The 26,818-nt window shown below is 46.0% G+C and overlaps 3 protein-coding genes across 11 annotated transcripts; 1 reads left to right on the forward strand and 2 right to left on the reverse strand.

The window, feature by feature from the left end:
• Positions 1-313: 313 nt before the first annotated feature.
• LOC111849680 (ELMO domain-containing protein 1-like) lies at positions 314-7,535 on the reverse strand. 4 transcript variants are annotated; one of them, XM_072701556.1, is made up of 11 exons: positions 7,214-7,535; positions 6,533-6,619; positions 4,715-4,860; positions 4,359-4,387; positions 4,165-4,262; positions 3,945-4,074; positions 3,440-3,573; positions 3,061-3,129; positions 2,440-2,490; positions 1,729-1,862; positions 314-1,587 (listed from the first exon to the last, which is right to left on the reverse strand). In XM_072701556.1, exons 2-11 carry the CDS (start codon positions 6,547-6,549, stop codon positions 1,412-1,414), a joined length of 984 nt encoding a protein of 327 aa, XP_072557657.1. In that variant the 5' UTR covers positions 6,550-6,619; positions 7,214-7,535; the 3' UTR covers positions 314-1,411. The 4 variants fall into 4 exon arrangements, with proteins under 4 accessions (XP_072557657.1, XP_072557656.1, XP_072557659.1 ...); XM_072701555.1 differs by lacking the exon at positions 7,214-7,535 and adding an exon at positions 7,035-7,207; XM_072701558.1 differs by lacking the exon at positions 7,214-7,535 and adding an exon at positions 6,889-7,020.
• A 281-nt stretch (positions 7,536-7,816) lies between these two features.
• On the reverse strand, positions 7,817-15,994 carry LOC111833900 (solute carrier family 35 member F2). 6 transcript variants are annotated; one of them, XM_023792611.2, is made up of 8 exons: positions 15,862-15,994; positions 13,726-13,833; positions 13,394-13,569; positions 11,566-11,934; positions 11,103-11,259; positions 10,616-10,668; positions 9,238-9,392; positions 7,817-8,523 (listed from the first exon to the last, which is right to left on the reverse strand). In XM_023792611.2, exons 2-8 carry the CDS (start codon positions 13,830-13,832, stop codon positions 8,287-8,289), a joined length of 1,254 nt encoding a protein of 417 aa, XP_023648379.1. In that variant the 5' UTR covers position 13,833; positions 15,862-15,994; the 3' UTR covers positions 7,817-8,286. The 6 variants fall into 6 exon arrangements, with proteins under 6 accessions (XP_023648379.1, XP_023648378.1, XP_023648383.1 ...); XM_023792610.2 differs by lacking the exon at positions 15,862-15,994 and having other exon boundaries at positions 11,566-11,725; positions 11,807-11,934; positions 13,726-13,908; XM_023792615.2 differs by lacking the exon at positions 15,862-15,994 and having other exon boundaries at positions 11,566-11,700; positions 13,726-13,908.
• Positions 14,840-25,089, forward strand: LOC111833899 (cullin-5). The gene is made up of 19 exons (XM_072701237.1): positions 14,840-15,139; positions 16,715-16,824; positions 17,259-17,358; positions 17,497-17,673; positions 18,212-18,353; positions 18,609-18,754; positions 18,872-18,952; positions 19,340-19,433; positions 19,591-19,721; positions 20,103-20,210; positions 20,499-20,563; positions 20,642-20,774; positions 20,918-21,049; positions 21,224-21,347; positions 21,450-21,625; positions 21,869-22,030; positions 22,594-22,712; positions 22,938-23,061; positions 23,164-25,089. Exons 1-19 carry the CDS (start codon positions 15,116-15,118, stop codon positions 23,356-23,358), a joined length of 2,343 nt encoding a protein of 780 aa, XP_072557338.1. The 5' UTR covers positions 14,840-15,115; the 3' UTR covers positions 23,359-25,089.
• Positions 25,090-26,818: the final 1,729 nt, after the last annotated feature.

Consider the following 26,818-nt stretch of genomic DNA (forward strand, 5'->3'; position numbering starts at 1 on the left):
CTATATTTCATAACAGAAAACTTTAATAAAATCGGTAAAATCAGACACGTACGTCGGGTTTACTGTGGAAAACGGGCGTCTGTAAGTAATTCTTCATTTTGATTTTTGCAATTAAGAGTTTTAAGGATTAAAGTTGTTATTTCTTAATTCTAGTGTAACATTATTTAGTGAGGACAATATTCTACTTTAATCTTACAGTTGCTTATTTGCAGTCGCGAACTTCACAAGCCCGTCCTTTCAGTTCAGACGACAGATGAACAGTTTATCGGGTGAGAACATGCACAGCATAAGAAAAAGCAAGCGAAAAAGGACATATTCGCCCACAAATTTATTTGCTTATCACTGTACGTACAATAGCTGCTAATAGGCAAATACAATACTTAAATGTCAATCAATCGTTTGACGTGTGTGCAAAGCAAATGTAGTGGCAAAATTGGATACAATGTTTTTTAAAAGCAGACCGCGATGTATTCGATGGACACAATCTTCAGAGAAATGTAAGACACAAAACTTTAACAAAAAGCCTAACTTCCAGAGTTTCTGTCTATCCAATCTATTGCATATGAAAGTTCTGAAAATTAAAGTTCTTTACTATTACCACGCACAGTTAATAGCAAAAGTTACAAAATGTGCTTAATACGTCGTGTTTGATATGATGCTTCCACGTAAAACAATTATAAAAATATTTTTAAAACCTTGCCTACGGAAACCGGCAGTAACGCAGAAATGTATGAGGTTCCTGTAACATCACATTTTAAAATTTACTACTGACGTGTGGTTGAATAATTAAATTAAATATTTGCACCAAAGCAACGGTAAACTATAAGCGTATTGGCTAGAAAAAAGGTGAATTATTGCTTTGGCTGACAAAGAGCAAATTATTCTGCAGTTTTCCATCTATACATAACATATATTGGTATTAAACAATCATAACAATCTATCACAATAACATTCACAAATAGCAGAACATCTTTAAGTTCCTGTTCTCAAATTATATTCTCACTCTCCTGCTTCATTTTTGTTTTTTTGGCAATGAAATACCATAGTTGTGTCTGACAGTGACACACTGGAGCATGTGATCTTTGGATTTATTTAATTCCAGAAGTGTGACAGTTTCACAGGTGCGACACATCCACAGCTCAGAAGCGTATCTGCACGCTAAGGCTTACAGACGAAATGTGTCATGTGACTGGCTCATGGGAGAAATGAGAGTGCTCCCTGATTGGCTCAGACAGAGCGCCATGCTCGCGATCGCACAATCACCAATGTCGTGAGGGCTGCTGGTAGAGCTTAGGATTGTGGGAAGGGCAGGAGGCCGGGAATCTCCCTGTGGCGTAGATGTGTGACCTGTTGGCAGTGACATGAGGGCGGATGGGAGGGATGCAGCCCCAGGTTTGAGCTTTGCAGGTGACTAGAGCGTGATCATGTGGAGGTCGGAGGCAGAGAAGTGAGGGCACAGGGCTGTGTCAGGGTCTCTGAGCAGCTTCAGTACCATCTTGTGGAACTTGTCACGGATGCGGTTGAATTCCATGATGTCACGGGGGTCTTCCTCCATCCAGAACCTGTGAAACTCCTGCATCAGATAACCTGCAGGACAGAGAAGCCTTAAAACAAGCCGCCTCGCCGGGGAACCGTGTCAGAACCTCTTTCAAAAAGTTGGACTCTCTTCAAAATAACTGCGACTGCAGGCTACAGATACTCGTGCTGCCTCAAGGTGGCGCTGCTTACAAAAGGTCTGCTGGAAGTGGGCTATGCTGGGCATCTCTGGGGCCACGTTGTACAGGTGGGTCTTGAGGGCACCGCCCACCAGCAGCCTGTAAGCCAGGTCCGTGATGTTGATACCCACGATGGCGAAGGAGTACCTGCACCGGTAAGGTATGGGATCAGAAGCAGTGGGCGTTCATGTGGCCCTGTCATTCCCAGATCGCTCACTCTACATTTATGCTGCCCTTCCTGCTCTGGTGTCCCTGATGCTGCTCTTTACGGGGCTCAGTGAATCTCAGCTATCGATTCTGGCTGAGGAAATGCAGGCCTGTAACCTGGCCGCTTGGCACAAAATCATGTGGGGAAACCGGACCCCGGGCTCCACACTCCGATAATGTGTTTGTGTCATATGGTTTGGGAGTGGCTGGCTGGGAAAGAGTGATATCCCATACATACTCGCAGATGCAATCGCCAGCAACCAGCCTGACTTTCTGTCTGATCCAGGTGCTAATCACAGCCTGAGCCAATATGAAAGGAGATGGAGAATAGGGAGCTGGATGGGGGCATGTTCTCTGCTGTCTGTGGCCCACCTGACATGGTGTGGTCTGGGAAACGATCTACCAATCACAGAGCATCAGGCTGAAGAAGCACTCAAGCTACTGCTACAAGAATGGAGGTAGGAAGATAAAGGCGGGGCTTAGGTGACCAGTGAGCAGTGTTATCAAGCAGCCTTACCCAATCGCTTTATCCAGCTGGCTCTTCTCCCACTCTGCCTTACTCATCTTGCTGTGAAAATCAAAATACATTATGCAGCTGAGGAAGAATGACAGAACTGCGTCACGCTGCACCAAAGAGAAGAAACGCTGATTAAACAACAGCGAGGGCGGACATCTTTCATAAGGGCAGGATTTATTCTCGTAAACTTCCTGCTGCTCTTACTGAGCCATAACTCAAACTCTGCACTTGCGAAGGAAATGTCTGTTGGCATGTATGTGTTGGATACGTATGACAGAAAACAGAAAAATAAAAATGTGTGAATGAAATAGCTCAGTTCGTCCCTGCAGAAAGTCCAGCGTGAGATGTGGAGAGATGTGGCAGGCATGATGGCGATGTGTGTCTGATGACGAACAGCAGAGATTAAAAAAGCATTTTTGTTAAATGTGAAAAAACATGCAGAAAATGAAAAGGCAAACAATGTAAACAAAGAGAAGGACATGTTTCCAGACATCCATCCATTAATTTTCTGTATCCACTTGTCCTATTCAGATGTACATTAAATTTATACATGACCCTGAGTGACGGCTGAGCGAGAACAGTTCACAGGAGGTCCACCAGGGGGCGAGAGGTGAGACTGACCTGCTCTTTGGCTGCTGCGAATCGTGGAGGAGCTGCAGGGCATTGGCTCTGTCGTGTTCTGCGTAGTATCTGTGCAGCCACAGGAGAAAAAAAGGGGACCTCAGTGTGACCCAAGGAACCACATCTGGCTTCACACACCAGCCTGACAGGCCTGTTTCTGCAGTGGTTCTGAGCACGGCTAATTACTCATTATTAACTCACCAAGGCCTGTTCTGCTGGTCCTCTTTTAAACATTCTTTGCTTTTTAAAATTTACATCTTGAACCACTAAATTGCACCCTTTTAGGCTTTCTTTAGCAGTCTTTATGCCATGCAGGTGGCGCTCTACACCAAGGTTAGATAAACCTGTCTTCATTAGGGCTAATTGAAGGCTCGCTCACAGGAGATTAGACAGGCCCAGGATCCCCATTCCCCGGAAGTCCGTCTTGGGGTCGCTGCCTTGGAAACCGATGTCACACCACTGCTTGGAGATACGTCCCGTGAGGGGGGTGTCTGGGCATAAGCACTTCCACAGCTGCGGGGGCACGGAGGAAGGACACAGTCAGCTGGATAGCGACGGGGTGTGAACACAGTTAGCATGCGGTACAGCTGTGTGTGTGTATCGCACACAGTTAGCATGTGGTACAGCTGTGTGTGTGTAAAACACACAGTTAGCATGCGGTACAGCTGTGTGTGTGTATCGCACACAGTTAGCATGCGGTACAGCTGTGTGTGTGTAAAACACACAGTTAGCATGCGGTACAGCTGTGTGTGTGTATCGCACACAGTTAGCATGCGGTACAGCTGTGTGTGTGTATCGCACACAGTTAGCATGCGGTACAGCTGTGTGTGTGTATCGCACACAGTTAGCATGTGGTACAGCTGTGTAAAGCACGTGTTCCCCACCTTAAGCAGCATCTCCTCATGCTTTGGGTTCTCACAGTCATATGACTCCCTGCGTAGCCTCTCTACCTCCACCACCAGACTCCGGTAGCCCACAATCTGAAAGAGGCTGGCCTGTAGAGAGACCCCCAACCTGTGGAAGAGCAGGTCCTTGCATGATATGGATGTACCATGCGTGCTATACCTACTGCTCAGAACACCTATGGCTAAGGATGTTGCTTACTGTGGGTTTGCATCAGGGTTGATCTTCTTCAGGGTGATGATGTCATCGATTACCTTCTCTACCGAGTCCAGCTGGGCACTCACTGCAGTCTGCAGGAGCTGGAGGGGGGTGACACAAACAGGTGACTATGCAGTGCTGTGCCCTGCAGGCTGCCCCTATGACTGACACACCATGACCTCTAACGGACCACTAACCTCACTCTTTGAGAATTTCAGGGAAGACTCTGCAAAGCAAAGATTAAAATGTTAATGTCAACTTACATTTAATTTATTTTGCAGACTCTTTCATCCAAAGCAACATGCACATTTTTGAGAAAGCAGAGTCAGTATCTGGAACAACTAGCCCAATGGTGAAATCACTTTGCCGGCCCTGGGACTTGAACCGCCGGCCTTCTGATGATAGCCACTTCATCCTAACCCGCAGAGCCATGCAGCCCTCTATACCATAATCAAAAGTTTGTTTCCCCACTTAAAACGTTATAACAGGAGACGTGTAAGAGAGCAACACTGGCTGCAGGGGGTGGACATGGAAATGCGGCGACGGCACGCACCGATCCTGAGCGTCCTGCGGGCGCCGGGCTTGTTGTTGTGGCAGATCCGCTGCAGCTCGCAGCGACCCGTAACCTTTCGCATCACGAACTTGAGGGTGCGCCACAGGAGGGCGCAGTACAGGAACAGGAAGAACTGCATCAGTGCCCTAAGATGGGAGAGAGGGGGGGGGGGGCACACATACACGCTCAGCAGGTCACAGGCAATCAGATCATGCCCAGAGAAAATGAGACTACATCACTATGGAAACGCAAAGGCAGCGGGGGGAGGGGGTGGGGGCTGCCTTTCACCTGAATTATTTACCCATCTGACTTTTGCAGAGGGAATGGCTGAAGTTTTGCTTCACTGGGCAATGAAGAGCGTGAAGCGTCGGAAGAACCTCCTGCCATCGGCAGCACCGAGCCTGCTGCACCTTCCAGGGCGTGCTGGGCCGGCACCCATCTCTGACACGCCGTTCCACATTCGGGTTATTTTTACAAGCCGTCCCAGAGCACGAAGGAGACTTTTGTGTGAGCTGCGCGACAGACTGGCATGATGGCTCGTGTTGCGAGCGTAAGTAGGACAGGCCGATAAATGGAGCGCCATCTTGGGGCACGGCATGACCTTGCAATGCAGCAGGGGGGCGAGGATTGGAGAAAGACTGTGGACTGTGTCCGGGCTACCAGCATCCTTCTCCCACCCACCGCAAACATACATTCAAATACATCTCAGGTGTGATGCTAATGTGTTATTCTCAAGCCCTAATTACTGATCTCAGGTTTAATCTACATTCTCTACATCTGCTTGATTTTTTAAGTAGAGAGAATGTCACATGACTTCCCTCAAAAGCAGTCCATATCTATATGCCAAGAAAGTGTGCTCAGAGTCTAACTTTGTGCAAATGAACCCAAATCCATTTCAAGATCTTTATGAATCTGTCCTGGTACAGCTGGGACTGCGGATTCGAGGATGGTGAGGTCAAGTGCAGGGCTCCATTGCCCGCAGGAGCGTGGCACATTGTCCGCGGTGATGCCTTCTGTCCCGCAGAAACACGCACAACCGCATCCCACGTGACAACTTCATCACGTGCTGACCATAAATAAACTACGGCTCCTATTACTCAGAATCCACAATAATCAATTGCTTTTGTGGTCCAGAGCAAAATGCATTAGAAAAATTCCACAAGGAGAAGTCACGTGGGAGTTGGGTCAATTAAGCCAGGGGGTGGGGGCGAAGTCTGAAACATGCGCAGTGTAAACATAAATTAATTCACCATAAACATTATTCCAGCAGCATTAAACTTAATAGGGCATCATAATGCAGTAGCGGAAGACGGTTGTGTCATTTTATAAAATAAATGTATATTGTATGTTTCCAACGGCAAATTTCAAATTCAGAATAATCTTTACAGAGACAAGGCAAATATTAGCTGATGGTAATTTATAATCTTTAAATCATATCTGGAGACTAATACCGCACCTACCCTTTAATGCGCGGATAAAAATAATACATTCACATTTTCATATATATTAAAATGAAAGCCAATTTAATAATCGTGGTTTATGCTCTGCTGTTACTGACATATTGTCTTTTTCTAAATATGAAGGTTTGTCATTGTCATTCCTGTGCCCTGAGATTGATAGTTGTTTTTTTTTTATTTGTTATTTTAAGTGCAAGACAAAATGACGAAGCAGTAGCCTATAACACGAAAGATAAAAATAAGATTTGTTTTAAACAGGTTTATTTATTTTAAATAAAGCCTATATGAACTAAAAATGCCATTATGCAATAAAACGACACCTCACTGGTTTTGTCTTCATGAAGATGCAAAAGAGACCTACCTCAGAAAATGCTTCATTTTGTCCTGCTTGCCTCTTCCTGCTTGCGTCTCGGCTTCCTCTTTAAGATTCAGGTATCAGTCTGCGCTCCTGCACGGTACATTCAGATCATTAAACGGCTTGAAATTGTGAACTGCGCTTACATAACATGCATCCTAGACCCCCAAATGCAACAAGCTTTCATTTCATTGCATTTTTTTTCACCTTCCAATAAAATTCCCGGTAATAATCTGCCTCGTTAAATCAGCGTCCAGCACACGGAAACACGCCCGTCGTTTATTTTGCAGCGGACCTGTGCGGAGCCCCGACCTCCGCCCTGAAAATATTTATCATTTTGATATTACTGTATGAAGAAAGACCTGCGTATGTTTCGTTCCTCTTACGCTTCCCTAGTGTGTGTGTTTTGAATCTCGTAGCGGTTCTTTAATAGGATGTATAACGGAATAAAACCGCAGCATCCGCGTTGCCCAGGCGACAAAACTGAAGTATATATTGAAATACGCACGTATCACAACGTGTAATTCATGGTAGCGGCCAAACCAGGATAATCGTCAGACGTCTTGCAGAAATGCCGTTTCTCTTGTTGTCCCCGGTAATGTCAGAAAAAACGGGGATGTGCTGACATTTGACGGTAATCTAAAGCCTATACCATATCCCAAGCATAATGATGTGCCCTGTTTTTACCTCCGTTGCGGATCCTGCGGGGAAATGCGCTGCGTTTCCTTTAATCAGGTTCTGGTCCTGTCTCAGTGTTTTTGCATTATTGTCACGTTTTGCTGTGTCCCTGACCGGATTTCTTAGCAGGCTCAAGTGTAACCTTCCATAGACTTTTGATCGATACGCTGTTCAGAATGCTGTCATTTCACGTTTTAAAATATATTTTTTCCTAATATACAGTAATATTTGAGTCGTGGCAGGTCTTAACACAATTTTGGTTTAAATGCAGTAATGATTCCAGTTTCTCCACTTCCTGAATAATTGTCCTTTGGTTTTACTGAGATGTACGACAATGTAATTAAGCGCTCCCTGTGCACGCGTTATTTCCTAGATTAAAACCGCAAGGATCCGTATTACACCAGCCAGTTTTCCGTTCGTCTTCCTGTCTTTCAGAGTCCACACTGATGGGGACATAATATTTGTGCAACACTTAAAACACGTAAAAAAACGCATATTGGGGTTCACTGATTAACTCTCACAAATGTCCTTCATAGGGGAATTTAAATTTATATCTAACAATACTGTTGACCATCTTATTTTTTATCCTGATAACAAAACATGAAGGTAAACTTGTTACATATTATCAGTTTATAAACATAGGATTTACAAACATATTCTTCATATTACATGCAGTGCATAAGTCCCCAAAACAAAATGAGGGTGTTATCTCCCGTTATCTCCACAGGTGACAAACAGCTGGAGTGTGGAGGCCGGCTTTGGGGACCTTTGTTCTTACACTTAAACCAAAGCTTGAAATACAAAGTGGCACCAATCAAACACAAACGCCACTCCGTCTCACTGTTTGCGAGTGATTAAAACAGCCATTGCATCAAGTGGCATCTTACCAGAAATTTTGCTCAAATAAGGTTCCCTTCTGCCTCTTAGCATCATTAATGAAACATAAAATATTGCCAAGAAACAAAAAAACAGCTTTTGCCCACTTAAAGCCTGTTTAAAGTAAAGGAAGCTTGTAAGATTGGTGTCAGGGATTCGCTGTATTGTCATGGGCTCCTGTGGGCAAAGCGTCCAGGTCACATGATCTATATCTTAGTGCTCCGCATCACTTCCTGCTCTGCTGCTCCGGCCTGATCTTGAGACAGGACCTGGCCGTCCGGTCCATCCTTGACCTCCGGGCATGGCACGGCCCCGTCTATGACGCCCTGGACCTCGTCACGCTTTGCTGGTGACACCGGGGCCGTGGAGGCCAGGGTGGTGGCATTGAACATCACGAAGCCCACGAGAATCGCCACGAAGGAGACCATGTACAGGCCTGAGAACTGCAGAGAGGCGTGGCGGCGACAGCACAGGGTCAGGCCGCGTGCGGCGAGCGTTGAATGACAAGCCGCTTATGATTTTTATCAATGGCAAATCAAATCGCTGAGACTTTGACCAATTAGTGTGTAAACAAGACTAAAGTGTCTGTAAATGAGACATAAATGAGTTCAGTAAATTATTATACATGTAATCTATGGAGTGTCAACAAAAAACATTATTCAGGAGATAATGAAAACCTCACACCCATACATACTGACTGCCTCCTGCCTTTACTTATAAATTTCATTGTACGTTTCTTACTCATTTTAATACGATGTTCAATATCATGTTTGTGCTGCTGGTTACTTCCCTGGCACCTTGCTCAAGTGCTCGAGAGCAGCATTCCCTGGGAGTGAAACCAGCAACCTTCTGAACACAATGTCTTATCTGTTACTGATTGTTTCCTTGTGCTGGTTGATTTGATTTCCCATCAGTCCATAGGTGCGCCCATTTCCTTATTCCTTGCTGGTTTCACTCTGTGCTTCATCTCCCCGCTCTGTTTGAAGGCCAGAATAGCCACTTCATTGCACCCACAAACCGTGTGAGATAAACCCACAAAGATGGACTCTATTTCTGTTTGCACCAGCTGAAAGGGTTGTTTTTTTTTTGTAGATTCAGAAACTTGAGAATGCAGGATTCCTTTTTATGGCTTCTGTGCAACAGAGAGCAATACTCACGGTGTAGTGGAACAGGAAGACCCCAAAGAAGAAGCTGAAGATGTCGGAGGTCAGCAGAGAGAGGTTGACCGTAGTGGCGCTCGTCAACATAATGACCAAAGGCATCAAGCTGTAGAGCAAAAACAGGCAGAGGGCATAGGCGGCAAAGAGCAGGCCTGCGGACACACAAGGCACAAACAAACAGATGATGCCTCTACTACACATACCCATCATGCTTTGCTACACCGCTTAGCTGTTGGAATTTCTTGGACCAAGAACATGTCGTTCTGTCCACACACAAAGGATCAAAGACAGGGTCAGTAACATGATGACAGTATAATATTTTGATACTCTGATAATTCTTCATGTAATCTCATTAGACAAATCCATGTGCCATCTGGCCAGGGGTGTGTCCCGGCATTGTGACCTGCGCTGCCTGGGACAGGATCGAAGCCTCTCCATGACCCTAACCAGGATAAGCTCTTTGAAAAAGGGTGGAAATTAATGTGCATAAAAATATACAAGTATCCCTTTCCTATATGATGACACAACATTACAGCAATTCTAAAAATAAACGGTAACGCTTTACATTAACTGCACCTTCATAACGCCTCTATAAGGCATTAGTAGAACATTCAGTGTACCTTCATAAAATAGACAGACAGACAGATAGATAGATAGATTAGATAGATAGATACTTTATTCATAGAACATTCATAAGCAGCATGTAAGTATACCACTACATCCTATTATACCACTTTATTATCAATTATTAACAATCATTATATGTTTAAACGATTATATTTTTTTCTTATTATCATATAATTGTCACGTCCAGCGCCGCCCTGTGTGTCCCATCCCTACGTTTCCCTCGGACATGGCTCTAAACCAGCCACAGCTGCCTTGTGTTTGCCCCTTTGTTTAGTCATGAAATGAGTGTCTCTTGGGCCTGTGCTTCCTGTTTAGTCGTTGTGATCTGTCGGCGTCTGCCAACCCGGCCTGTTCACCTCACCACGAGGTGGGTTTTGGTTTGAATGCAGACGGCATTTGGGGTTGTGCCTTGTTTGACATCGTGACAGTATGTTTATTATTAATGTTAAGGTATGTTAGGATGTTAAGGTATGTTAGGATGTTAAGGTATACTTAAATGCTGCTTAAGAATCTTCTATGAATGCATTATGCAGGTGCACTGAATGTTCCTCGAATCCATTATAAAGGCATTATGAAGATCCTGTTAATGCAAAGCGTAACCAAATAAATATAGTGTATAACAATAAAAACTATAAAATACCAAATACAGATGATGATTTTCCTATAACGTCATATTGAAATTAGGCCAACTGAATCATAATGTCACCATTTTAATAGTCTGGGACAATGAAAGTAGGACAAAGCTCACCAATCTTCCAGTTCCACCTGATTGCAGCGATGTCTTTCTGCTCCAGGGCAGCACTGCAGAAGCAGAACAACATGACCCGTGGGTCACCCAGAACCATACGCCTCATGCTGACCTTACAGGCGTTAAAGTGCTAACGCAGTCTCCTATAGATCATGCAAGTCAGCAACGGCGCATACTGGAAAACCAGAGTCTTCCTGGTTTTGGGTTTGGATCCCAGAGCAATACCAGTATCACATTATAGGGTAGAAGTTGCTGAAGAGGAGGATTGACAAGCTCATCATGCCATCCTGCTTCAAAGGAAGCAGCATCCAGCTGTAAAGATCTACAGGACTGGGGCGCTGATTAGGAGAAGGACTGCCATTACTGCTGAATCTCCTACAGAAGGACTACTTGTGGCCAGCAGGGGGGGCAAACCCCAGAGCACCAAGCAGACATGTGGTTTGAGTAGCGCCCCTCCCTACTCAGCATCCCAGAGAGCACGTCCTACCACTGAATCCCGCTGATCAGAGTCCCGAGCAGCCCCATCATGCCCGGAAAGTCCAGGAGGCTCCCCTGCCTGACTGAATACTCCTGGCCCAGGTTGGTGACAGCATACATGACGGCGCTGACCAGTACCAACCCATCTCCCAGCAAGATGTCACTGGCTGTGAACAAGAGAAGGAGACATATAACCGTCACAGTGTCTAATGTAGCCTAGAGACTTTTCAATACAGTTTAATCTTCTGCTTATGGAAAGCAAATTGTAATGGAAATTAAATTGAGTATCTGTTTATCTGTTCATTTATTTGTATTAATTTATCTGTATGGTACCAGATTGGCTATTTAAACAGCATTCATTGCTATTACATCTAGTCAGGTATGGATTTTGGATATTGGTGGGTATTTAATGTGGTTCCCCCTGCAGGCAGAAAAAGGAGGGTGCAGAATGGTGCACGTCTGTTTGTCCTTACAGGAGCCTTGGTCTCGTCCAGACAACACGTCGGCCCCCACCATGGCCCCAACCCCCAGCAAGCAGATCACCACGGCCACATAATGCATTGCCCGGTATCGGGTCTTCAGGATGAACCAGGACAGCACCATCAGCACTGGGATCACAAAGCAGTCCAGCAGCTGGAAGGCAGGGGCTTCAGACTGAGCTATGGGGGAATGTTCACTGTGGGCCTCCCAGTAAAACAAATGATGGGCTCTCACCTGGATACTGGTCAACGTCGTATACTGGTAGGCCTTCACTAACATGTAATTAGCCTCAACATCTGCCAGAGCTATAAGCCCATATCTCCACCAACCTGTCTTCAAAATCTGCAAAATATTTCTGTTGCCTGAATTAAAACAAGAATGTCCCAATTGTTATTTATAGTGTTGATTTTCACTCAGACCAAACGTGCAAACACTGTGCCGTTTATCAGCTGGTGTCGTGTTGCAAATGATAAAGTGCTTGAGGGCAGGAACAGTGCCAAGACGAAAGGGGGCTTATTAAACTCAGATTCATTCAGTCAGGCTACTTTCCGTATCCCGAACGGGAAATTTTTGTGTTGCAATACGCATTTACATAAACGACAGGAACACACAGGCAAGATGTGGGTAGACATAACACCAAATAACAAATTACAAAAATATATATGTTTAAACATGCTAAATGTACAAATCTTCATGGGCAAAAAAATGTAAATATGCATTGTGCATTATGTATTGCCGCAGAGAAGCCGGCTCCTTTTCCTGCACGGAGAGGAGTCAGTTTAGGTGGTTGTTGCCATTACTTCCTGTAATGATCTTTATTGCAGTAGAACTAAAGTAGTCTCTGACTGAAGACACTCTGTTGTCTGGCCAGTAGGTTGTGTATGGGGTGTGTAGTATTTTTTTTTTCTCAGTTATTTTTTTTCCAACTCACAGAACATAAACTGGAAATAAACAAGATCACTAGGGATCAAGACAGGAGCAAGGAATGGCCCAGGCAACACAAGGGTTCGGCATCATTGATTGGACTGGGGAGTAAAGGACTGAGGCCATGTCCACACGTACATGAATATTTTTAAAAATGTAGCTTTTTCTATGCGTTGTGGCCTTTCATCCACACGCAAACGGTGTTTTACGTCACTGAAAACAGAGCCTTTGTAGAACCATGTCTAGATTTTCAGAAACGCGTGACGTGTAGACAAGGAAAACCGAGTTTTTGGCTTGTAGAGTCAGATTGTGCACCATTATCCACTTTGTTTGTGGACAGTGTGCACCTTTCACTGTTACCATTAGCTGTGTTTGGCCTAGCAGAGCCAGTAATAAGGCTTCTGACTGGCCAAAATGGCTTTACAGTTATATCGCCGCATGTTGGTTTGCCGGGTTCTTGGCAGCGCGTTTTAGCGTTTTCATGTCGATGGAGATTTTTTTAAATAATAAGAGGAAAAATACAGTTTTAAAAAATACCCATGTACATGTGAGAAGTATGTATTACCATGTTAAGGGTCATGCTCGTGTTAAGTACCATGTTAAGGGTTCATTCTCAAGGGCCTAACAGTGAAATCACTCAGGCAACCCCATGATTTGAACCAACAGCCTTTCGATCATAGACACAACACCCTAACGCACTGAGCCACGCACCACCCCGACTTACAGGCTAGAACCCTGGTCCTTCAGCACAATATCAGTGATCTCCACTGAGTCATGCATTTCTTTTCCTCTCATATGCAATAATATATAAAAATGTCTTGAGTCAAATGAGATGCATGGTCTACAGGTATGATGTCACAGGTACCGTCTCTCTAAGTGAGCCAATCAGCCACTCACCTTTGCGGCAGGCCAAAATTGTGGAGTAGGTCAAAAACAGCAGCACGTAATATATGAAGTTCTGAAGCATAGGCGCGTTAACATGGAAGTCCGTGGCCAGGTACTGAGAGCAGATGGCTGAGCCACAGATCATAGCAGACAGCATCTGACCCATGGCTGTGGTCTTCAGCAGACGCCTGAAATCAATAACGTCGCTGAGATTTCGGAGACCTGCGATAATGACCGCCGGCAGGTTTTCATCAAATCGTTATTCCATCAATATCTATCATCAGTTTTCTCAGTCTGTGTCTGACACATCAGGGCACAATTCCACAGGAAAACAGGCAGCTCACCATGTGAAAACCTCCCTCAGCTTCTGGATCCAGCATCTGTTACCCAGGACATCCCTTTCACCGTCCCCGTTTTCTGCGTCGGTGGGCCCTGGCTCCTCTGGTGTCATCCTGTGATGAAGCAGAAGAGCAGAGAGTCCGAGAAACAGAGTCTCCAATGACACTTTAGCCACAGATCTGCACTTTATGGCACCAAGGGCTGAATCATTAACAGCCCCCAAACCAAAGTGCATAGCGAGAATCCATTCTTATCTTTCTTGGAACGTGCTCATTAATTGATCTTAAGTAGCTGGAGGACCATGTTAGTTGAAGAAAAACTTGTCCTGATGCTTCAAGCTGCCCTGGACTGGCGGGTTTTTCTCAGTCAGGGCACATGTGACCAGCCGTCATGGGAATCACATGGATGCCGTACCCCCATGGGAAAAAAATAGGAAAACAATCCCCTTTGAATATATACTATCCCCCCTCACCATCCCTGCAAACTGTTCTACGTAAAGGTAAAAGTACCGGCGATATCAGAGCACATTCTGGATCGAAACCCAGGACCGGCAAATATTATCATGGGGACCCCAAAAAAGATTTAACCCGAACCATTACCTTTGAAATATTTTGTCAACTTGACCTAGAGCTGAGAAAATTGCATTAACCAACAATCATAATCTACTATATTTTTATAGGGGTCCGTACTATGTTACCCTTACTAAGTTAGTTAAACCTGGATTAATTTAATGAAAATGCATATGCTTAATTCAGAATTAGGAAGAATATAACGTGCTTCGTTCCAACAGGGACATCTTGTGGACAATTTATTGCATGACAAAAATATAACGTTATGATCCAAATACATCAGGATGTATTCGGAGAGTAAATAGATGATACATCCAATTAACAGAATTGAGATTACTGTGCATATTATTCATTTTGGTTCTCGATTATACATGTATTTGAATGGGAAGCGCAGCCGATTGATTTACAAATATGGAACAGAACGAGCAACCCCGTGGGGTGACGTCATGCTCACTGGGGGGGGGGGGTCGCGGATTTGTGGTTGCCAGGGGTCATGTGACCTGCCCATATATGGTTCTGCATGCTTGCGCAGAGCTAAGTTTAGCATGGGTTTAATGTTAGCCAGCTCGCTAACTAGCCGCACGATATCAGATGCAAAAACTAAGAAAGACCAACAACAAAATGCAAAGCTTATTATATGTAAACGTGTGAACTGTTTAAATCACCAAATAACGTTACGATTTGTTCATTTATTGTAATCATTTCGACCTGTCACGGACTGTGCCGGATGTTTATACTGGCTTCACAGTAGATCTCGTTCGAAAGCCTCTGGCAACCGAGTGTCGCGACTCTCGCGAGACCGCGCGTGGGGATAAGTTGAAGAAACATGGCGACGTCTCATTTGCTGAAGGTAGGGGATACACACTTCATTTTAAAATTGGCACGGTTCTGTGAACAGGAAAAGGAAACAAAAAATCCTCCTCGGTGGTCGCCCATCTTTAGCAAGGAGCTAGTGTCTTAAAAAAGGCGGTGGCATATGAGCTTCGGCGAGCTGCTACGGTTTTGCAGCTACTGTAGTCGGCTGGCTAGCAAGCTAATATGTGAAGCAGCCTCTCTGTAGTCATAAACTTATAAAGGTTACTTCCGCTGACAATTTAATTATAGTGGTATTAAAACTACGCTACTATGGTAGTGTTCAAATAACATGCAAGGCGTGCGGATTGATACGGACTTTTGGAGGTTATGCCCAGATATAATCAGGTTATGTGTGTCAGTGCTGCTTGGCCGGGTTTGCCAATGTCAGTCCGGCACTGGATTCCTGTGTCCCGTCTCACCAGTATAAACAGAGGAAAGTGCCGTTTAATGTGTCCCCTCCGAATCCAAATAAACAATGATGATGATTTTCACCCGCCCAGCATTTTGACTTTTACCTGTCATTCCCCTGTTATGTTGTAGCCCCATTTGTGTTCATCACTTGCTAACATGCCTCCCTGCCATAATAGGATGTGCCAGTTTGTACTGGCTGTTTTGGGTGCACCTCCAGCTGTCTGTGTATCTGCATGGTTATTTTTAATCTTTACGTTGCTCCTTTGCTTAGCCTTTAATATACCGACGCTGACTTTTGGTACTCACGGACAGAATTCCTTGGAAAGGAGGTGATCTTAGGACAGGGGTTTTCAGGCAGCATTAGTGATATGCAACGTGTGCATGGTTAGCTGGACGCTTACTGATGGGTATCTTCACTGTTTGGCGGTCCCCAGCATGTTTGTAGAGGGTGACAGGGGAAAATATGACACCCCCACCCCCGGCCTTGTTTTTAACTGCTGCATGGACCAATGGAATTTCCTCACTCCCTCTGCAAACCTCTTCCTTAAATCCATGTGTTTGTTTCGTCAGTGTCTTGTAGGTCTATGGATATTCAGTCCAGATGCAATTGAAACGTGAATAGAATGATTTGGGCAAAGTAGTCCCTACTCCACTGAACTCCATTACTGCGATCAGGTCCTGGTTTTAATATAAAAAAACCTTTTTTGGCTGTCATGTGGGTGTCATGAGTCCTGAGAGGAACCTGTGAGGTCTTTGCACATGTCTAAAGATCTGTTTAAAGTCAAATTGACAGTTTAGAACTTCACTTGAAGCAATGTTTTGCATAACTTCACACACATCTTAATTTTTTTTTTATATGAACTGTATGCATTGTTGGAGTTTTTTTCTAAATGTTTGTCATACTCAATTTGAAGTTTGTGTTTTGGACACTGATCTACATGGACCAGGGGAATTTTGGCTGTAAATCCCTGTGATATATGTTCTTTTCCTGAGGACAGTTTTGAGTGTCTTATTTTGGTTGAATTATTTTCTATTGACTTGTGTGTCAATAGATGCGTGTAACAAAAAATGGCACTTGTGGCAGAGGCAGGAAATACCAGGTCATCCCCATCCCCTTCCCTAGTGATTGCGGTTGCTGGTATTGCACCTTTCTTCCCAGAACAAAGGCTCCCTCCAGTTTGAGGACAAATGGGATTTGATGCGGCCCATCGTTCTGAAACTCCTTCGTCAGGAGTGCGTATCCAAGCAGCAGTGGTTCGACCTCTTCTCGTAAGTGCAGTCTTCTCATCTTCATTCTCTTGTCCTCCTCCACCCACATCCTTTATACGTGAACAAATGGGGGGTCTCTGCGGGACCAAAAGCCCCCCACTCTCTTACTGGCCCATAGTGCAGGTGACTGTAGCATGAAGAACATCACATCCACATTCATTGTCTCACTTTTAAGATCCTCTTCACTGGGAATTATCTACTAAAATTATATAATATACCCCAACCCCAGTACACTTTTATACGTGTCAGGGAGGCAACGGAGGGTTTAATGTTGCCTCTGAATATCTTGTCTTATTCTTGGTTTATGGGTAGTTTTTTAAGAGAGTAATTTGGAACATTTTTTTCTTCATGCATTCTCCATATGCAGCTCAGTACTGTGTAAATTACCACATAATCGAACATGTGACATGGTGTATTCATCACCTCCTTTGCAGAGACGTCCACGCGGTATGCCTCTGGGATGACAAAGGACCAGCAAAGATTCACCAGGCTCTGAAAGAGGACATCTTAGATTTTATCAAGCAAGCTCAGGCGGTAAGATGCCTCCTCAGAACACAGAGGTGTTTGGTCAGTTTGTAGAGCCAGGTGACAGTTTTTGAGTGAATAGGATTCTGAGCCTGATGGGTGGATCTGGGCCTCGCTGCTGGTACTAACGGATTCTGTCATCTGCAGCGAGTGCTCAGTCACCAGGATGACACAGCGCTGCTCAAGGCCTACATTGTGGAATGGCGCAAGTTCTTCACGCAGTGCGACATCCTGCCAAAGCCTTTTTGCCAGCTGGAGATCACTCTGATGGGCAAGCAGGGCAGCAACAAGAAGTCCACAGTGGAGGACAGCATCGTCAGGAAGGTGAGGTGGGAGGGGAGGCGGAAGGCAGCGGGGAGAATGGATGTTCTCTAAGTCATGGGTGTAGATCTGAACATAATCCACTCAATCAGCGGTGCCTTTTGTAACAATGTCCTTTGAGGGATCCTCCGTCTATTGTGGGATCTCCTATACTCTGACCGTATGTAACCTGTTTTGATAGAGATGACCGAATCCGCCCACAGTCTGGCAGGGTCCAGAGTTTCAGGGTGGGTGGGGACGGGCAGGAGCTCAGATGTCATTTCTGGCCGCTTCACATGCAAATCAAACTTAATGACGAAGCGTAACACTATCATGATGTAATGTGATACAGTGTGACCTAGTTCAGGAGAAGCCGGTGATTACATTCCCCTCTTAAAACGAAACGACATTATTACCCAGCTAGTAATGGACTGTCTGTCTGCCTGCCAGAGTGTGTGAGGTGCATGTGGTGTCCACGTGTTTGGTGTGAGCATGAGCTTACAGGTGGGTTGCCGACCTTTCTGGCCATGCTGACTTGTTTACCCCCCTCCCTCCTCATCAGCTCATGCTGGACACGTGGAATGAGTCCATCTTCTCGAACATCAAGAGCCGTCTACAGGACAGTGCTATGAAGCTGGTGCACGCAGAACGGTTGGGAGAGGCCTTCGACTCCCAGTTGGTCATCGGCGTCCGCGAGTCCTACGGTGAGCACCGGGTGACAGGGATTGGGGGCGATATGGGACACGGAAGCCACATCTTGTTTTCTGTATACTTACGCGGCGTGGCTGGCTAATGATGCCACTTTCGTCCATCATGTTTAGTTTGTCTGGTCGGGGTTTGACCACATCCCAGCTGAGGAACCTCGTGTTCTTCCCATTAGTCATTCAGGCCTTGGGTTCGGCTCCATAATTTGTGTCTCATTTAATCGGCACGTCTGTGCTCTGCTCTGTTCCCACCAGTAAACCTGTGCTCCAACCCAGAGGACAAGCTGCAGATCTACAGGGACAACTTTGAGAAGGCCTACCTAGATTCCACAGAGCGCTTCTACAGAGCACAGGCCCCCTCATACCTTCAGCAGAACGGCGTGCAGAATTACATGAAATATGTGCGTGCATGTGTGTGTGTTCGTCTTTGTCTCTCCTGATGCTTATCAGCAGCTGTTTTGCGTGCCAGATAGCCAGGCTTTAGACTAAATTATCGGTGCTGATGTTTGTTTTTGCAGGCAGACGCTAAGCTGAGGGAGGAGGAAAAGCGAGCCCTTCGTTACCTGGAGACGAGGCGTGAATGTAACTCTGTGCAGGCGGTGAGTACTGGGTGGGGGGGGCGTTTTTGGTCACATGATCACTTGATCACATGATCGTCTGATCTCATGATATCCCGGCAATATGAATCACCTCATGAGAATGTAACAGGGGCTTGGTGTACACATGAAAGCAAAAAAAGTACTAAGAATAGTTTAATTGGCATTTCTGTGGTTTGGTTTATTTAACCTGCCAGATGCCCATTCTCTACATTCTCTGCTGATGGGCAGTAAATATTCTGGGAAATTTGGGGGTGCAGTAGGCAGTGGATTTAATACAGATTGTTGGTGGTGCTGGTGAAGACCAGCATTTTAATTAATAATCGACGGGAAGGGGGGGGGGGCTGGCAGACTGGGGGCTGACAGCCGTCAGGCTTTGGTGTCTTCCAGCTCATGGAGTGCTGTGTCAACGCGCTGGTGACGTCTTTTAAGGAGACCATTTTGGCGGAATGTCCAGGCATGATCAAACGAAATGAGACAGAGAGTGAGTAGCTCCGTCGGATGGGGTGCTTCAGCGAGCCACTGCTCTGGTCTGTGTGCACTTGTGTGAAGCCCTCCAGCTCGGGGTGCATGCGGCTGCAGCTGAAGGTCACATAGAGCTCGTCGTTCCCACCCCAGACTCTGTCCTGCCTTCCCTGCAGAGCTCCACCTCATGTTCTCGCTCATGGACAAGGTGCCCAGTGGCATCGAACCCATGCTGAAAGATCTGGAGGAGCACATCATCAACGCGGGGCTGGCGGACATGGTGGCGGCCGCGGAGACCATCACGACCGTAAGTGCTGCGGTGGGGTGGAGTGCCCCCTACTGGGGGATGTCTGCTGCTGCAGCTATTTCAGGAGATCACTGTCGGAGGTCCTCATAGTGTCTGAGTGCAGGTACTGGCAGAGGACCATAAGGTTAAAGGTGTGACTTAAAGTCATCACCATGGCTATTTGGCTGCCCTCGCCGCCATTTTAGTTTGATTTTTACCCAGTACCTCCTCTTACGGTTCTTAGTTGGTTTCCCAAGCGTGTCTCTGTCCCGAGAGGCATGTTGATGAAGACAATGTGTCCGAGCTCATTCTGCAGCAGACGGAGCCGGACGCCTGCCCCACGCTCCTGTATGAGCCTGGATGTGAGTGTTGGCGTGTGTCTGTGTGTCTGTGTGTGTGCAGGACTCGGAGAAGTACGTGGAACAGCTCCTCACGCTCTTCAATCGCTTCAGTAAACTTGTAAAGGAGGCCTTTCAGGACGACCCGCGATTCCTGACGGCCAGAGACAAGGTGAGAGCCCTTCCCTCCCCCTTCCCTCCCTCCCCCCTCCCTTGTGTCTTTCACTAATACATTATTGATTCAGTATCATTTATAATCATAAGATGCACAGCGCTAATGGACCAGCACACATTGCAATTAATAGCTGTTTATATGAGGTATTATTACTCTCATTTAAAGTGAAGTGTGTCTCTCTCTCTCTCCTGAAAGATGCTGGTTGATAAATGGCCTAATGCACCCCCCCCCCCCCCGAGACACCCTGGGATAATGAAAAGTATAATCACTATGTGCTTCTTCCAGGCCTATAAAGCTGTTGTGAACGATGCTACGATATTCAAACTGGAGCTTCCCCTCAAACAGAAGGGGTGAGTGTCTCCCCTTCCATTCTTACGTCTCACTGGGGAGGGCGTGTCTGACTTTTGGTGGGTCCCCCTCCCCCACAGGGTGGGTCTGAAAACCCAGCCAGAGTCGAAATGCCCGGAGCTGCTGGCTAACTACTGTGACATGCTACTGAGGAAGACACCACTTAGCAAGAAGCTCACGTCCGAAGAGATAGAGCTGAAGCTGAAGGAGGTGGTAAGTTTTCCTCTGGCTGGGTGTGTATCTTTGTGATGTCCTGCTTATGGACCATCCATGGTGAGTGTGCTGTTCATTCTTATTCACTGTTTGTGGATCCATCCCAGGTTCACTTACCTTTGTTCACCTGTGTCTTGGTGTAGCTCCTAGTTCTGAAGTATGTCCAGAACAAGGATGTGTTCATGCGATACCACAAGGCCCACCTCACACGACGGCTGATACTGGACATCTCGGCCGACAGCGAGATCGAGGAGAACATGGTGGAGTGGCTCAGGGTAGGGTGACCATGCTGCAGCTCCACCTTGTGGCAAAATTGGGTTTTGGTGCCGAAATCGAAACAAAAAAATGGTACTGTGAGTGGTGGTCTGTACGGGTGAGCGGCCATAATAGGGTTTAGCTTGTTTTCAGCTTCCGGAGCATTCCTTTTATGTAAGCCTTGTGTCCCGCAGGAAGTTGGCATGCCTGCCGATTACGTGAACAAACTGGCCAGGATGTTCCAGGACATCAAAGTATCAGAGGACCTCAACCAGGTCTTCAAGGAGATGCACAAACACAACAAACTGGCGTTACCAGGTGACATTCTGCATATTTGGTGTCTCCTGTGTGTGAGGTGCTGCGCTGATGTCCGTGTGACACTAACTGCTCCTTTCCCATATCCCTGCACTTCTGACTCAGCTGACTCAGTCAACATAAAGATCCTGAACGCCGGGGCCTGGTCGCGCAGCTCTGAGAAGGTGTTTGTCTCGCTGCCCACGGAGCTGGAGGACTTGATCCCTGAGGTGGAGGAGTTTTACAAGAAGAACCACAGCGGCCGGAAACTGCACTGGCACCACCTCATGTCTAACGGCATCGTGAGTGGCCGGGCAGGGAGCAGATGCAGTGAAACCCCACCCCAAGCCTCGCTTAACCAATTATCCTTCATGTTTCCTACTGGTTAGCCAATGAGCGTTCAGCTTATGGTGCCCATAAAGCTTCATAATGGTTTTTGCTTTTTGGAAAGGGGGGTGGGGACAAATGTTCAATATGCTTCTATGAAATAGCTGAAGTCAGGCCTGCCTCATACGACCCCCCCCCCCAAATCCTTCACCCTGCAGATCACCTTCAAGAACGAAGTGGGGCAGTACGACCTAGAGGTCACGACCTTCCAGCTGGCCGTGCTGTTTGCCTGGAACCAAAGACCCAGGGAGAAGATTAGTTTTGAGAACCTGAAGCTGGCCACAGAGCTGCCAGATGCAGAACTGAGGAGGACACTCTGGGTGAGGTTATTAAGGTTATTAAGTGGGGTAACCCTGTCAGTTGTCTGTGTCCCCCCGTCTCTCATTAAGTGGGGTGACCCTGTCGGTTGTCTGTGTCCCCCCGTCTCTCATTAAGTGGGGTGACCCTGTCGGTTGTCTGTGTCCCCCCGTCTCTCATTAAGTGGGGTGACCCTGTCGGTTGTCTGTGTCCCCCCGTCTCTCATTAAGTGGGGTGACCCTGTCGGTTGTCTGTGTCCCCCCGTCTCTCATTAAGTGGGATGACCCTGTCGGTTGTCTGTGTCCCCCCGTCTCTCATTAAGTGGGTTGAACCTGTCGGTTGTCTGTGTCCCCCCGTCTCTCATTAAGTGGGGTGACCCTGTCGGTTGTCTGTGTCCCCCCGTCTCTCATTAAGTGGGGTGACCCTGTCGGTTGTCTGTGTCCCCCCGTCTCTCATTAAGTGGGGTGACCCTGTCGGTTGTCTGTGTCCCCCCGTCTCTCATTAAGTGGGGTGACCCTGTCGGTTGTCTGTGTCCCCCCGTCTCTCATTAAGTGGGGTGACCCTGTCGGTTGTCTGTGTCCCCCAGTCTCTCGTGGCCTTCCCCAAGCTCAAGCGGCAGGTTCTGTCATACGAGCCTCAGGTCAGCTCCCCCAAGGACTTCACAGAGGGCACTCTCTTCTATGTCAACCAGGAGTTTTCTCTGATGTAAGTGCTATTCTCGCTTATTTAACAGGGTTTGTGTGAACACTCATCTCTTCAGTTACCGTATTTCCAAGATTTGATCATATTATTTGATTATGTTACTGTTCTGTGTTTAACCAAACCAGCATTATATATCTTCAATTTAACTGGCAGTTTTTCTGTATTTGGTGTTTGTATTGGAAAATGTTCTACTACATTCTCTTGGGTTTCATTGTCTGTGGTCCTCAGTAAAAACTCAAAAGTCCAGAAGAGGGGGAAGATCAACCTGATTGGCCGGCTGCAGCTCACCACGGAGCGAATGCGGGAGGAGGAGAATGAGGGCATCGTCCAGCTGCGGATATTGAGGACACAGGTGTGTTGGGCTCTGTGTGTTGTGTCGCCCTCTAGTTGGAAGGGGGACTCTGAATCTCTGGCAGGGTTCTGTGGCCATTGACTCCGCTGCTCTCCTCTACAGGAGGCCATCATCCAGATCATGAAGATGCGCAAGAAGATCACCAACGCCCAGCTCCAGACAGAACTTGTTGAAATCCTGAAGAACATGTTCTTGCCACAGAAGAAGATGATCAAAGAACAGATCGAGTGGCTGATCGAGCACAAGTACATAAAGAGGGACGAGACGGACATCAACACCTTCATCTACATGGCGTAGCGCGGACACAAGGTGGTCGACGGCAACGGCGGTGCAGATGAAAAGGGGGCGAGGAGTAGGAGATGCTGCCTAAAGGACACTGTCAGGACTGGCACCTTCACAGCGTCAAGTGGGCTTGTGTGTGCAACCGGATCTGAGATGGATTAACGACTGACAGTTACAGTCCAGTTACAGAAATATTTAAATCCCTGCCTTACCTTGCGGAGAAAAAAAATGATTAAAAGGGACTATATTTTGCCGATTCTAGTCAGTATGCATGGTGGCGTTCGTCTTGGTATTTCAGCTTCATCTGCAGCATGCTATTCTTCTGTGGATATCTTGCGTTCATAAGAGAACCCCATGTGTGCTGTGTTGTGCACCCCCCCGCCCCCGCCCCCACAACCACCCAATCACTCATTTCTCATCTGATTCCAACTCCAACTGCACACATCTCGGGCCAATGGGCAACCTAAAGTTTGGCCCCGCCTCCTACAGTTAAACCACACCCCTCTGCCAATAAACCAGGCTCCTTTTTAATTTGGCACAGGAAGATCAGGGCAGCCAAGAAGAACGTTAGCATCGCGACTCTTCTGGATCTGTCTTCTTGGCTTCAGCAGTGCAATTTTGAGCCTTTATGTGGATAGTTGTGCTTCTCTCCACCCCAGATGTCTGACATTTTCCTCCACATTCTCAAGGGATCCACAGGTGTTTGAACATTATGTCAAGGGTGAAGACTTCTTCAGTAGATGCCTACCTGTTGTGCTGCAGGGTTCACGTTGCAGTGACATGCCTTCTTTCGTTATGAAATCTGATTACCTGAAATCTTTAATCCTCTAGGATACTGTTGAAGGCATCTCTCCAACAAGAGCTTTCTCTCATCTCAGTGGTGTCTGTCACAGAAGGCATTAAAACAGTAGTCTGGGTCTGGTATTCTGGAATTATTGAGAAGTGGGGTCTTTCAGATGAATTAGTTCACTCAACTCTGTTTTAGATGCTTTTCTTACTCTATCTGAAGCAGAACAAAATGTGCGTGTTTGTTTTTTCCCCCCTTCTGTTCAGCCTTAGCCTAGTAGCTTATGACTGAGAGTGGGCCATTTGCTACCAAGAAAGACATTAAAATTGCTAAGCAATGTAAGCAGTTAGAACAGTACACTTAAGCGAATGCATACCTTCGGTTCACACGAGTGCAATATTTTTGAGAGCTGCAGGTGAAGGGTTATTGGTGCCATGAACGTTGTTTAAATGTTGTCAGAATGATGACCCCCCCCCCCCCATGCTTGAAGATGTTTGTCAGAGGTGTATTCCTGTTTGGGAAGGATCATCGCGATTCCTGGGAATGAAACGCGTACCGATGACGCTGACACTTTTGGTAAATTTACAGCACCACGGTGCTGAAGTCTGTGGCGTGTAGATTTTATTTTAATCAAACGCATGATTTTTTTAATGTAATGCAGCTCCATTGAAAGTAGCCCCCCAACACTGAGTATTTCACAGTCTTTCTAACTTTATATTAAAGCTACTTCATAGGAGTGTCATGCTCTCGGAGAGTCTGTAATGCATTCTGGTTTGGTGGTCTTTGTGTGTGGCGGGCTTTATCAGTGCAGGTGGGCTTGACTGCAGCGCCCTCCCCTGCCCCGGAGGACCCAGGAATGTGGCCACAGCTGTCTTTGCACTGATCTGTCTCTCACACTGCTGGAACTCGCACCAATTTCAAAGGTTTAATATGTCAATGAAAATAAACGGTGAACCTTGTGTATGTGTTGAGGCTCTCCACTGTCTCCTTGCAGTACCTGCAATCTTACTACCTGTTGATTTGTAATGTCTTTCCTCTCATGTGCCCAGTCGACGCTGGGGCCTTGTTTTTTGAAAGCGGACATTATGGGTGCTTCTCATGGCCAGTATTTGTCTATCTAATCTCTTCCATTAATGGCTTGTTGAAAATCAGGAAGCCAGATGTATCCCTGCCACATTTCAGTTTCACTTAGTCTTTCCTCTGGGCATCCCAATGTTCCCTGGCACAGCTGTGCCCCCATGTTCAGCTTATTTCATCGTAGGACCGCTGCAATAAGATGTGAGGGTAGGGGTTATCACTGTGTCAAACCACATCACTGGCTTTAAGAAGGAACATGATTAATGTCCTCCCTCATTGGTCTCCATTGTTTGCCCATGTTCCTCCTGCAGTTCTCAGATGTGAAAAGCACCTGGATGGCATTACTTGTTTACTGAACGCTAGTTCCCATTTTAAAGGTCACTGCTCTGTTATTTTCCTTTGTCAGACACCCAACACAGTGACAAAACAGCCATTATGGTGAATCTAACTTAATCAGGTATTAAGGCACAAATGTACAGGGTCAAATGTTTGGTTATAGCATTTTATTTTTTACTTTGTTTTGCTTTCTCCCAGCCATTGAAGAAATTATGGGCTGCATAATAATTACTTTAACTGCGGCAGTTTATACATTATAATTTAAATGTTCCTGAAAGTGATTTTGGGTTATTTACTGATTAAGTCTGTGAAACCTTATACAATTATATGCTTAAATATGAAGTTATATGATACGTCTGCCAAAGAACACATGTGTGATGTATTCTTCATGAGTTGTCATTAAACTAGGATACTGCTAGGCTTAAGCTTATTTATATGTGAATGGATGGATATACCATGTCTTTTCATGATCTTTTAACTCTTGTTGATACAAAAAGGTGATCCGGCAGGCTGCGTGTGTTTCATATTCTGTTTTGACGTTGACCTGTGGTATAGTCAGGGTAGTCCAGCCTTTCCACCTGACTGTCCTCACAATGCACAAGAAGATACTTTGCATTTTGGTTTTGTGGGTTACCAGGTGCAGACTGGCCAGTCAGGAAATTTTCCCAGTGGGCCGGTCATTCTCCATCAACCCCGGCATTGTATGGTCTGTATACCAGTGGTGCCTAACCCGTTGGTTGATCTTGGCATGTTTCCAGATGACAAATGAAATGGATAATGCTTTATTTCATTGGTAGCCAACAGGTTGATCACTACTGACAAAATATGCCCCCCCCCCAGTCAGTGGCAAGTTCCTGTGCTGCTTTTAGACGCTAGTCCGCCCTTGCAGGTCACACCCAAACATACTCATCTGGGGAAAAGATGGCAAAACAAATCTGTTTGTAGTTTAAGAAGATCCTCCTCTTGGGCTTTGAGTAACTGTGTTATTACAAAATTAACAAAGGTCACCTGGCACAGAGAGGCATGCAGAGTTCATTACCTTAGATGTATGTCTTACATATGGTTTCCATTCTGGAAAAAATATTTTTGTATTATAATTTTATAGTCTACTTTTTCCAGGAAATGAATAACGTTTGGTGCTTTGATATGTATTCTCATAGATACAAAATCAGAAAAACCGAATGAATTTAAAAATGTGGGTCCAAATATGATGGATGGAGTGGTGACTCTGAGGTTAGGGATCTATGTCAGCAAGCGGAAGGTTGCTGGTTTGAA

This window comes from Paramormyrops kingsleyae, chromosome 17 (genome assembly GCF_048594095.1).
Source record: "Paramormyrops kingsleyae isolate MSU_618 chromosome 17, PKINGS_0.4, whole genome shotgun sequence".
NCBI lineage: Eukaryota > Metazoa > Chordata > Actinopteri > Osteoglossiformes > Mormyridae > Paramormyrops > Paramormyrops kingsleyae.